The 12303-nt window shown below is 43.6% G+C and overlaps 1 protein-coding gene across 4 annotated transcripts in view; it reads right to left on the bottom strand.

Annotated features, from left to right (window-relative positions):
- The window catches only part of LEF1 (lymphoid enhancer binding factor 1), a 70127-nt gene that overhangs the window by 19277 nt on the left and 38547 nt on the right, over window positions 1–12303 (bottom strand). For 2 of the 4 annotated variants that reach the window (XM_059471034.1, XM_059471033.1), the window contains exons 4-8: window positions 10419–10551; window positions 6380–6470; window positions 4064–4147; window positions 2143–2265; window positions 1283–1445 (exon numbers count right to left, since the gene is read on the bottom strand). In XM_059471034.1, coding sequence (XP_059327017.1) covers window positions 1283–1445; window positions 2143–2265; window positions 4064–4147; window positions 6380–6470; window positions 10419–10551 — 594 coding nt within the window. The remainder of the gene's footprint in view (window positions 1–1282; window positions 1446–2142; window positions 2266–4063; window positions 4148–6379; window positions 6471–10418; window positions 10552–12303) is intronic. The other 2 variants (XM_059471036.1, XM_059471035.1) reach the window with 1 other exon arrangement.

Here is a 12303-nt window from a genome sequence, read left to right as displayed (position 1 = left end):
GTCCAAGCTGCAGTAAAAGCACACAAGACTGAGGCTGATTCCTTACCAAAACAGAGATAAATAAGCCACTGCCCTGGTTCAGGCCAAGAAAACAAGGCTGACACACTAAGAAACTAAGATCAGTCCTCTGGGACTGCCATCACCTGTAAGTGTAATTCACAGATCACAGAATACTTTGAGTTGAAAGGGACTCTCAAGGATCATCAAGTCCAACTCTTAGCAAATGGCCAATACATGATCCTAGAGACTTGCATGAAAGCATGGAAAAGGCAAGCGCCAAGATGTCCTTTAAGGGGAGTAACAACAACAGAAAGCAGAAGACTGCATGAACTGGGACAAGTACCATTAGATTTCAGCTCTGTTTGGAGGGGGAAGTCTTCCAACTGTAATATAAAAGGAGCACTTTAAGGTCATGTAGAGATTTCCCACTTAAAAGTACAGGGTTTTCAGAGAGTCACAGTGCCTCTCAATACTGCCTTGATCAGTGATCAAAAGGAGGTATTCATGGGGAATTTGAATAATCCCTACTCAAACTCAGATCAATACAGAAAGTCATCCCTTTCCTCATTTCTGGGAGTCAATTGCAAAATGGGCATTTACCTCTGCTGCCTTCCCTTGGATGAACAACACTGGCAGAGAGCACAAAGGCAGTCTGTGAGTTGGCCTGCATAGGGTTTTCTGTGAGCCTGGAATGTACAAAACACACCTACCATGCCACAGAAGCATCCAGCACTCAGCATGGCTCTGCTACATGAACTGGCACATCAGTGCACAGCTGATGGCTTCAGAGACATTCAAAACTTGGCTGGGAAGGTTCCTGAGCAACCTGATGTAACTGGACCTGCTTTGTGCAGATGTTGGACTACATGACCAACCTGCATGGCTACTACTGGACCATGTTATATTCACTTTTGAGTTTCATCTCCAGTGGCATCCAGTGTTCATCTCTGAACGATCCCTTCCTGCCCTGATGGACACTATCCTAAGGAGGGACCAGAATGTGATTAGAATGCTCCTTCTATGTGTGACTGAGGGTATTTAATGTCTGAGATTCTGACACCATAACGTGAGTGGAACAAACACAAATTTGATGATGTTGCTAATGCTGAAAAAAGAAAGTCAAGATACTGTTTTTATTTTTGTTGCATGTTTTATCTTCTGTAGCTAACTTGATAGTTGCACATCAGTTATCACCTCAAGCAGAAAGCCAGCCTTCACACCCAGCTAAGGGAAACACAAATTAGCAGCACACGTGAGCACTCACAAACCCTGCTGTACATACCCTTCTGCCAAGGATCTGGTTGATAGCTGCACTTTCTTTCAGAGTACACTCTGCTACAACGTTTGCTCTCATTTCTTTCATGTACAACATGAAAGCATTCAGAGGTTTCTTAATATGAGGTCTTTTTGGCTCTTGTTCTTTTCTCTGTTCGTGCTGAGGCTTCCTAAAACGTGGTTGGGAAAGGGAAAGGAAAGGAAAAAAAGCATTAATTTGCCTTCAACCTAAAAAGATCCAATGGAAAATTACTAACTTATGGTTACAGTAGCACTTAAGTACTAGGAATGAGAATTGCAGTGGTCATGTCCCATCCACTTTCCTATCTTTTAGTTTAATACTCAGGAAGGACATCAGGTTGACATTCTCTAGCAAGTAACATTTAATCTGTGAATCTGCTCCAAAGTGTCTCAATTCTCTTTTTGAAAGACTATCCATGGGACCCTAAAAGACCACTGCCACAGGCAGGAGAATAGCTTCTCATCCCCTTCTTTCCTGGGTCTTTTGCCTTGAGTACTAAGCAATGACACTGCTTTTTACTAGTGAATTTTGCAGGTAGGAACTTTTCCAGCAGAAGTTCATGAGTTCACACTCAAGCACCAGTCACGACTGGACAGGTTCATGATTATGGCTGAATGGAGATGGCTGTTGCCAACAGCTTGAAAGTGCTGGACTGGAATGAAAAATGGCTTCTCATTACCCTTATCAAACACCAGCCCACAGTCCCTGTTTTAGTTATAGGAGAAGAGTTAAAATTCAAAGAGGTCATGAAAGGCACTTTTTTAAAGCATCCTTGACTCTTCTTCAGATGGAGTTAGTTCTCAAACATTTATTCATCAAGGGCTAGAGCAGAAAGGCAGACTCACACATGCATTAGCTCACTGTCGTTGTGCAGATGTTCTTGTTTTACTTGAGGTGTTACAATAGCTGGGTGAGGGATTCCAGTTGTGTGAGGGCCTGGAGGACCAGGAATCATGTGATGTGAAAACCTAAAAGAGAAAACAAGGCAAGGTCTGTAACCCCACTGAAGACAGCGTCAAACATGTATGACAGCAGCAGGACACTCCAAGAATGCAAATGCTGTGGAGCTTGCAATTAAGACAACTCTTAAAAAGCACACCAAAGATATTTGGCTAAGATTTGTGCATTGTAGCCCAATTATTCAAGAAAAACAAACAAAAAAGTGAGTCAACATTTTGGTTGTAAAGAAGTTTTTTTACCTTTCGGACAGAAATATTTAATATTTGTACTGTTGCACTGTCTAGCAATAAAAATACACATTTCTTAACCAAAAAAATGTATTTCCACACCAAGATATAAACATCCTTGAAATATCCACCACCAGCCAATGCAAAGGAGGAAACTGCCATGCAGAAAAAAATAAAATGAAAGAAGAGTCTTTTCAAGAAGTCCCCGATGGCTCTCTTTACTTTTCCAGGTACTTAAGGTAAAAGATTTTAACATCATTTCATCGAACCCACTATTCGTACCTCGAATGCTTAAAATAAACTTTGAAAATCCTGCATCCTGGATGACGGATGGGAGCAGGGAGAGATTTTTTTTGTCCTAATTAAAGCTTCCTTTCATTTGTACAAGAAGGAAAATGAAAAATAAAACCAAAATACCGCTAACTGAATAATCTCACCTTACTAACCCAGGTAGTTCTCAAGGACAGCTGAGACAGATCTTGAAGGTGCTAAGCATTGCAAACTCAGGTGCAGCAGAAAACCTGCATGCTGCATTTTAAACTAGTGGAAAAGCTCATGCTGTCAAGTTTTGCTGAAGGAGTGATGGCTAAGGAATGCCATCCAGCCTTTCACCATTCCCTAGTCTCCTTGCTGCCCTTTTCCTTCATGTGATCAAAATAAAGGAAACACAAAGCCCTGTAACCAAATCAAGTGATTTTATCATGGAGAAAGAATGTGTTTTCTTCCCAATCACCCTGACAGGCACATGCTTATCATTGCCCTGTAAAGAAGTGAAGGGACAGTGATAATCCAAAGGAGCCCACACACGAAGAGGTAAGAGGACCTACCACTTATCAAGTGGCCTGCCTTAAATCCCTGTGCAGGAGGATGTCTCTCTACAGATGACAGAAAAAAAACCCAAGAATTGTATTTTGCAACCTCTTGTACACCAAGCACAGGATGCGGAAGCTGTCTTTAGAATGCAAAAGCAGAGCATAGGAGGTCTGGAGTGTGTCATGGCCAAGTCTCAATTAGCATTGCTTGCTTGCACTTAGACATAAAGACACAGTGCCTGAGTCACACACCAGTACAGTTACTGTGCTGGCATCCCCTGCCATTAGTGGCTTTGGGCTATGAAATACCTACTTGTGAGCAAGATTCCACACAGCATTACCTATGTGATTCAAGACTAATTACCAACAACTTTGAAATTGGGACTAGAGAATGCAGGCTAGAGTGACAATCCACCTGGCTGCATACTGACATGAGCAAAACCCAAGGATGCTATGCACAACACCATGTGTTGCATCTAGAAATGAACTAATGACTCATTTCAGATGAAACAGCTCAATTAATTGTTGACAATTCACTGGGTGCTCCTCATTGCAACACTTCAGAGACTGACAATAAAATGCTGAATGAGACCAGTGTGGGATCCAGGCAAACTGCATATACACACAAAAGTTAAATAAAAATGTATGCATAAGGGTTTAGCTGACTGAAAAGCAAGCAAAGGCAGACCAAGATGCAAGCAGAAGAGCAACTTGCCCTCTAATGCCAGCAGTTACTCCCCAGTCAGTCATTCACCTCCTACACCTACCTGGACATGGAAGGGTCGACTGAGAGTGAGGATGGATAGGGCTGCCTGAATCCACTCGAGATGGGATATACAGGCTGACCTTGCCTGAGGTCACAGAAGAAAGGAACCCATCAATCATATGATATGGTATTCAATCGTTATTCTAGAGTTACAAGCTCTTGATGGGAACTCAGTACTAGTCACAAATAAATAGTAAGAGCTAACACTTTCAAGAGTTCTGCTAATGAAACTAATGAATGCTTAAATGCTTTGAACTTTCTCCCTTGCTATTGAAAGATTCCCAATCTAAGTTTCCACTGGGAAGGAAAACAAAACGACCAGCCTTCCTCCCCCCCAAGGCACACATACTCATGCACACTTCTCTATCTGCATCCCTCTCTCACCCAGTTTTAGAAGCACTGAAATCAGATTTGTCAAACAAGCTCTTAGGAAAAAAGCATCTTATTCCAAATAGTTCTACTGTAGATCAGCGTGAGAACACCAGATGGTGAATTATTAAGCTAGAAAGCCTTTTGAACAGTTTTATTAAGTCTTTGAAAACTTATGACTCTCTCCATTAGCATATGCTATAGTGAGGTACAAGTGGACAGCTTTTCTAAGTAGAAACTGATTCCATAAAAAAACCCCAACCACATAAAAGCCCACAGTGACACAAGCCTATCTTACTACTTAAAGATCAAACTTTGCAGTCCAGTAAGAGAAGCTTGTGTGAAGTTTTTGTCTCCTTTGCACTTTAACCTATACAGAATATTTTGCCACCAGTCCATCACTTGAGGTCTTTAATTTTTATCATCATCACTACGTTTTGATTACTTGATGACTACAATGAACCCCCTGAAGTAGCACGCGATGGTAGCATGAGCAAATACCAGCCCAAACACCTCTACCAGCCAGAGGGACACCACATACATCAATCCTTTTTGAACAATTGCTTATCGACTGGTCAATCAGCTCTCAGATGAGAAAAAATGGAACCTGGCCTCTGTAAGGTTCCAAGAGTGAAATCTGTAAGGACACAGATTTCAGTCTTGGAGCATATTACTGGAAATGAACAGTGCTTAAAGGAAAGAGGAAATGAAAAAAAAAAAAAAAAAAAGTTAAAAAAAGTTGAAGGAAGTGTCAACAGTGCTGCCACACAGCAGGGAGCCATAGCATAAGGGACAGCTGAGTATGTCCCGCTATTGGTGAGTGCTGCTGAACACATCCCTGACCTTGTAAGGTTGCATCTTGTCTCTCCTCTTCTTTCTCTTTTCCCTCTTCCCTCCCCCCAGTTTCTGCACTGAGAAACCATTCAGAAGAAATGACTGACCACATCTGGAAAATGCATGCTAGCAACTGCCTGGTGGCAGTGGAAGTGAGAAGTCAGCTAAGCAGCAGAATGGGGAAAGGGGGGCTGAAAGATTTAAAAAATAGATGGTCAGATACTTCCATATTTTAGTTTGATATCTACTAATTATTTGTTCCAAAAAGGCATGTGGCCTTTCCTGAAAGATATGCCAGCAATACAACATTTCACCATCTTCTGCTCTCTACTTTCTCTGCCTGTTGTCATCTGGATCATGTTTCCCTCCCATGGAGACATCAAAAAATAAAAAAATCTGTATCCCTCATTGAATGGGCACAGACTAGTCACAACATAGATTCTAAAGCACTGAAATTGTGGCTGAGTTGCCTTATTCCCTGCTCCAAGAGAACTGAAGGCAAGTACATATCTAACCCAAGCAGACATGAAGCACCCTGCCAAATCTATCTCTCTGAAAATACCACATTTCCTCCAAAAGGAAAATGACACCCTGAGTGGCAGCAAGAGATCATGAGAGCATTAGCAAGAGCGGCAAGATCTCCCAGTGACAGAGGCTTCTCTCTGTACAGAAACTGTAAAAAGCAGCAGGTTACAAAAATTTGTTCTCCATCTGGGGCAGTTTCAAGATTTAAACCCCCCCCCTCCACTTCAAAGTTCTTTCTTACCTCCCATCTCCTCAGTAATTGAAATTTTGTTTATTAAAAATTACATTTAATTACTTGAGAACCGTTTGCTGCTATCTTTCTGAAAACTAAGAGCCACAAATCTGAGCCATAAGAAACATACAGACTTCAAAGTGAAGTCTACACACTTCAATTCCTGTATATGTTCAAAAAACAGATTCATTTCATTTCAAAGATCGACTTTTTTTCATCTTTTCAACTAAAATAAAGTAGCAATTTCTTACTGGAATGATATTATTATTATTTTGCTGCTATTGTGATTGCTGCAATTGATTCAACAGCAAATGGTGTGAACATGCACCTGTCTGAAAAGAAGCTAAAAAATCTTACCAGCCAAGAGGTGGTGTTATCTGTCCAACCCCCCCTGGAGACAAGGGATAGAAGGTAGGGAGATCAGGAGCTGGAGGATGCCTGGACATGCCTGTTGAAAAGCACAGAAGAACAAGTGAGCTTCCCCTCAAAATACTGCATATATGACCTACAGTTCCCAGCTGATACTACAGTGGAACTAGTGCTGTGGATAAGGAATAACCACCTTCTTGGTTAGTGTTAAAAGCAAAAGGCTCCACGGGCCACCTTTAAAACAGTTTGCACACAATACTGCAATTCAAAGGGAGATATCAGAAAAAATAACATGGAAGGAGGAAATAAATGTATGGGGAAGGACCTGTGCAAGTTTAGATCTCCTGTGAAGTGCATTAGGTGCTACTGTCCTCTCAGTGGTCTCACCAAACCCAACAGGATCCTGAGGACCTCTTCTAACACATCATGAAACAAGGTGAAAATAAAGTGTTGTCAAAGAGGCAGAACAGCAGAGCTATTAGATTAGGTAAATTGCTACTTTTATATTTTCACGGGCTCCCTTATGGATTCACAGATTTTGGAAACTTGCTACCACAGAGGATCAGCGGTTAATTAAGAATCATTTTCAGGCCTGTAATGGTCACACTTGATATGATTCATTTGGCTTCCAATTGTCACTCCAGTTCCAACTAAGCTCTTCATCAAGTTGACTCCTGTGGGCTCCAAGGTCAATCTGTTTTGCAATGGTAGTATTTCATGGAAAAATAAGAGTCCCATCAGGAATGATCTTTCAGCTCACATTCCCCAGAACACAGAGTCCTACAACTGCAAGAATCACCTCAAGATTAAAGCTAATCCTTATCCCAAAAGGGTCTGTGGTCTCCATTCTTCACCTAAACCTTGTGCCCCCAGGAGATATGGAATTACAGTTGCAGAGGCCACAAAGACATTGGTTTATTTAAATGTGTTTGGGGAAGAGGGGGTGAAGCAGAAGGAATTGTTAAGTCTACTTCGCATGTTAAATCAGCTGCTTTAAAAGGGTATTAAATATTTATATGGTGACACTCCGAAGGTCCAAGACTGAGCATGTGCTACCTTGAGACTTAGTTTATAGATTGATATTACTGATTTATTCCCCTGCTCAGTTTGTACTTAAATCTTCTGAATTTAATTACAAGATTTGAAGAATATCTGTTAGGACCGTGTACAGGAAAGCATAGAAAATAATACCAGTGGTGTCATTGTCTCAAAAAAACTGGATTTTCAGACTTGGAACCACAACCTACATGAGAATCAAATTTCTGGCCAGCTGTCTTTTCAAAGGTGTTAAACAGCTGGTAGCTGACAGGAAAGGAAACACTTTACATATCCCAGGGCTTTTACATGAGAGGGAGCACTCTTTCCGAGTGGTTGAAAGAAAAAAAAACCAAACAAGTTGTAAAAGAAGCCCAGCGTCTCATCTCTCACATCTCTGATGATGACTGATGCTCCTGGAAGTGATGACATGACCTTGCCCCAGCCAGACCAGGTTCTGCACACGGAGCTGGGCCACTCCTTCCCCAGGATCTGCAGTTCTGACCCATGGAGACAACACTGCTCCCTCTGAACTAATGCGCATTTGTTATGGCTGTTCCAAAACTTCTGGCCCATTATGGAGGGCTACCAGCACCTAGCGCCCTCAGAAGCACACAGAGCTACCACATGGCCAGTGCCCTCCAAAGCAAGTTCTCTTGAGAGGGTTAAGAAAAAAAATTAAAATTAAATAAAAATTAAAATAAAAAAAAGAAGAAGTGACTGCCTTTAGGAAGGCGGTGCTGTGTGTCCATCCCAAAGTGCCTTGGGTACAAGAGGCAGTCCTGAGGGCAAGCTGCTGTGAACCCCCTTGTTGGAGGATTTTGGTGGGAGGAGGGCACCAGAGCTAGGGCGCCAGGGCAGTGCCTTGTTCCAGACCCACAGTGGGAGGCGAGGACAGAAACAATGGTTGGAGGCGTTTGGCAGAGGACCTGAGGAAAAAAAAAATCCTCTCTTTGCAGCAACTGCATGGGCTACTTCAGTGCGGCTGCTCCCACACGCCGGTGGCGCCGAAACCGGGAGTATGGATGGAAGGACCACACACATCAAGGAGACCATCCCAGACAAAACCAGTAGTCTCCAGCCTGCATTATCCACATCATCCATCTCCATCTTTGCCAGACACTGAGCAAAGGGATCAAGAGCCCGTTCAGGAACTCCAGAGGGCAATGAGTTTTGTGCCTCCCGGCAGAGGCCCTCAGCAGGCTTGCACTCGTGACTGGTGGGATGCTGGACAGGGGAGAGAGTAGAGAAGAAGTAGAAGAGAGGATGTGCAGCAAAAACAAAAAACCAACAAACCAGATGTTGTTCAGTTGGGGTCTGCTGTACAGGAGTACAAAAATAAACTGGGGTAAAGGCAAAAAGATGGGGCACAGAAGGGCAAACTCAGCATGCAGTATGCAGAAACATCTTAAGCTCACAAACTGCAGCAGCGGGTTGTGCCCCAGCTGTCACAGCCAGCTTCTGCAAGAGGTGGAAATCCCAATCTCTTATCGCGTGGCACCCCTGGGATTTCAAGGAATGAGTGTGAATATCCTTCTCCTGGGCACTGATGCTAAGGAGGAAGACAAATGAGGACAGGAGGTCTCCATTTGCTTCTTCCAAGTCTGAAACAGATATTGTATACGTATTTACAGGCCAAGCTTTCCAGGCAGAGTGCTTTTTGTATTCCCCCTCCCTAGAAAAAAACAAAACCTAACTAACAAACAGCAAAAACCACACAGAGCCACCAGGCCATAGCATTTTCTGGATGTAGCCCATGTTATTATCTCCATAGCACAGCCAAAATAAAACCTAGGCATTCAGGGAAAGACAGAACAAAAAAAGTCTCTCTTCCTGAGCAATGACTAAAAGCCTCTTCAGATAAATGGGACAACTGTGCATATGGATGTGAGCCCAGGTAAAGCAGAGCTTCAGGACTTTGTCAAATGGGTGCCACAACACATGGTGGGACATGCAAGCGCAGAGAGAAGCAGGGAGAGGCACCCTCCTGGACCAGTTGTGGCACTGACAGGCTTCCTGCCCATGCAGAGATGCACAGACTACAGTGAATGCCTTTGTAAAGCCTCTGCTCTCTCTCCTTCCCTCCTCACCACCAGCTCTCCCATGCAGGCTTTTTGTGCTCAGGTTCTTACCAAACGCTGGGTCAGACCCATGATGGCCATGGCTATCCCCTTCCACCTCCCCAGCTTCCATCACATCCCTCCCCGGCTCCTGCAACCCATTGCAAGCAAGCACACCCTTCCCAGGAATCCCTTGTGTTCTCCTGGGTATAGGGCATCAACTCTTGGCACAGGCTGGGACTGACACCTTGGAGACTGTTCCCTCTTCCCTGGGGGCCTGCAGACTGACCCTGAGCAGGGCTGGTCTGACATTCCCAGATGTGCATCTAGGAGGCTTTTGTGTTTGCCTTAAGGGGTCCTAGAAATGCAGAGAAAACTGACATCCATGACTCAGACATCTAAAAAGATGCTTTCTGTAGAAGGCACCTCCCAGAAGAAGGTTAAAAAATGTTTGATTTGTAAAGCTTTTACTTGCACAGGTTCAAAACTAGTTTTATGGGCCATGCTTTGATTATGCTAACTGACATATGGACAGCCAGAATACAAGGACATAAAATGAAAGAAAAGCTTTCAGTAACACCACTACTTAAGCACTTGTCCCCTGTTTTCGAGATGGTTGTCCTTTCTGTATTTGCATGCTGCAAGCCTTGAGCACCACAGGAGATGGTGAAGACTGGCTGCTATTTACTGAGATTTTGAAAGACTTTGATGAGAAAAGCAAGCCCAAATTATCACATTAGATGGAACATAAAAATTTAAGCAGCCATGTTAAGCATCAGCATCACGACAGAATGACCATATCTGAAAGTGGGCATATGTACCTGGAAGCCTCCCTCTAAAATATTACAAATTGGTAATATTGGTTCTGTCAGCAGCACAAAGGGCACCAGGGCCACCCTGCATCCCCACTGTGCTGGAAAGGATGGGCTCACCTTGTTTGGAGCTGACATCAGAGGGGACGTGAGACGGGTGTGACCCCGGGGAAAAGTGCTCATCGCTGTAGGTGATAAGAGGGGTGAGGGGGTGAACCGCATGAGAAGGCTGTACCACGGGCACCTTGTTGGACTGCAAGAGAAGAATAAAAATTAAATTGTCTTAGTGAGAGGAGGCTTCTGCTTTGAAAAAAAACCCAACCACCCAACATTTCCAAAATGCTATTTTTAAATATTTGCATGACTAAAGCGGGGGAAACAGATGGACAGACATGACATTGGGGCTAGTGGATGGAAAGCAGGTTTGCTGCCAGAATCGGCATCCTCAAACCCCTGGCACCCAAAGAGGGATGCAGATATTGAGGAAATGCAGGGAAATGGGTGGGGGCCGGGAGCAGGAAGAAAGGCATTTGGGAGCCATTGAGACGGGCTGCGGAAATGGCAAATGGAGAGCTGCAGGGCAGAAGGAGCAACGTGCTGGGCAGGCAGGCACTGTGCACCAAGGACAGCAGAGTCAGCAGCAGGGCTGGAGAAACCCTTTGGTTACAGGAACAGCATTTAAAAAGAAGGCTTAAAGTGCAGGTTTGCCATATCTCCAGCCTTAAAAGCTTCATCAGCTTCTCTCTTCCTTCCCACTGCTCTTCCTGCATAGCCATGGCATGGCACAGCTGGGACAAACCCCTGCCATCACCAGAGGAAGATTTGTAAATCTTTGTAAAACTGTCCCTTGCAGTTTTACAAAGTCTGGTTGAAAACTCTTGTCTGTCTAGTGGGTAACTAAAGGGTCACCCTTAGAAGGCTGATTTCATATAGGAGCAGTTGGCAGTGACCTCTCAAGAGGGTCATTTAGAGGGGAGGCACAGGAGCGCAAGGAACAGCTGGGAGGCTGCTGACTCTATCAAGGAGAACTCAAAGCGCTACAAACGCCCACAAGGGTCCTGAAAAGGGTGCCATAAGGTGATGTCCTTGCAGGGCAAGATGCACACTTCCCACCAGCACTTCCCAGAGCTCAGAGGCACATGGGAGGAGGCAGGCAACATGACAGAAGGATGCTGTCCAAAATTACTCCCTAAGATCAAGGTTGCAAGACAACAGAACTCCTCAATCCCAATGAAATCCTGCATTATTAATGCTGCTTAAAACTCAAGTTGCTTTTTCCACGGTGAGACGAGCCACAGTGATGATGCCAGCATGTAACAGGAACTCCTCATTTGTGCCCTGCCACTCTACCTTGCCCCTTAGCACAAAAAAATTATAGAACAAACAGGCTTTTAATAAAATCCCCCCCCCAAAAGTAAAGCTATCCTTCAGACAGACACACTGACAGCAAGGACAGCCTGTCAAACATAAGGAATTAAAAAAGAAAAAGAATTTAAAAGGCGAATGAAATTAATTTTCATTGAGTTCGCTATTGAAATTCTGGCACAAAGCAGATGTTAAGACATAGCTCCATGCACAAGTCCATGATTTTTCTGGACTTCTGGAAGCAGATGGGTTATTAAATGGACAACTCAATTTATTGTTAAGGCTGGTAGGAGTAGAGGAAAGGAAGCAAACGGGAACCAGTGCAGCATTTTCTCCTTTCCTTGTTTCCAGAGCACCACCTTAAGGAACTTGCATTAGCAGGCAGTATCTTCTTAATGTCTGACCTATCCCTCCAGTCATATAGCTCAGAATCTGGTGCCATGAATTTTTGCTAAATTATGCTATCCTTGCTCTCCTCTTAATTTTACGGTTTTCAACACAGATTTGCTTTCCTGTGGGAAAGAGATAAGAACCTGAGGATTTTAATTTAAGCTTCGGCCTTGTCTTATATTTTGCAAGATGGAGAGAGAAAGCAGCGCTAGTAGGTGTTTTAAAGCCAACAAGCATTAGGTCCATTTTT

The sequence above is a fragment of the Ammospiza nelsoni genome, chromosome 4, assembly GCF_027579445.1.
Source record: "Ammospiza nelsoni isolate bAmmNel1 chromosome 4, bAmmNel1.pri, whole genome shotgun sequence".
NCBI classification, from domain to species: domain Eukaryota; kingdom Metazoa; phylum Chordata; class Aves; order Passeriformes; family Passerellidae; genus Ammospiza; species Ammospiza nelsoni.
The sequence above is the reverse complement of the archived record's forward strand: the minus strand, read 5'-3'. Positions and strand labels throughout refer to the sequence as shown.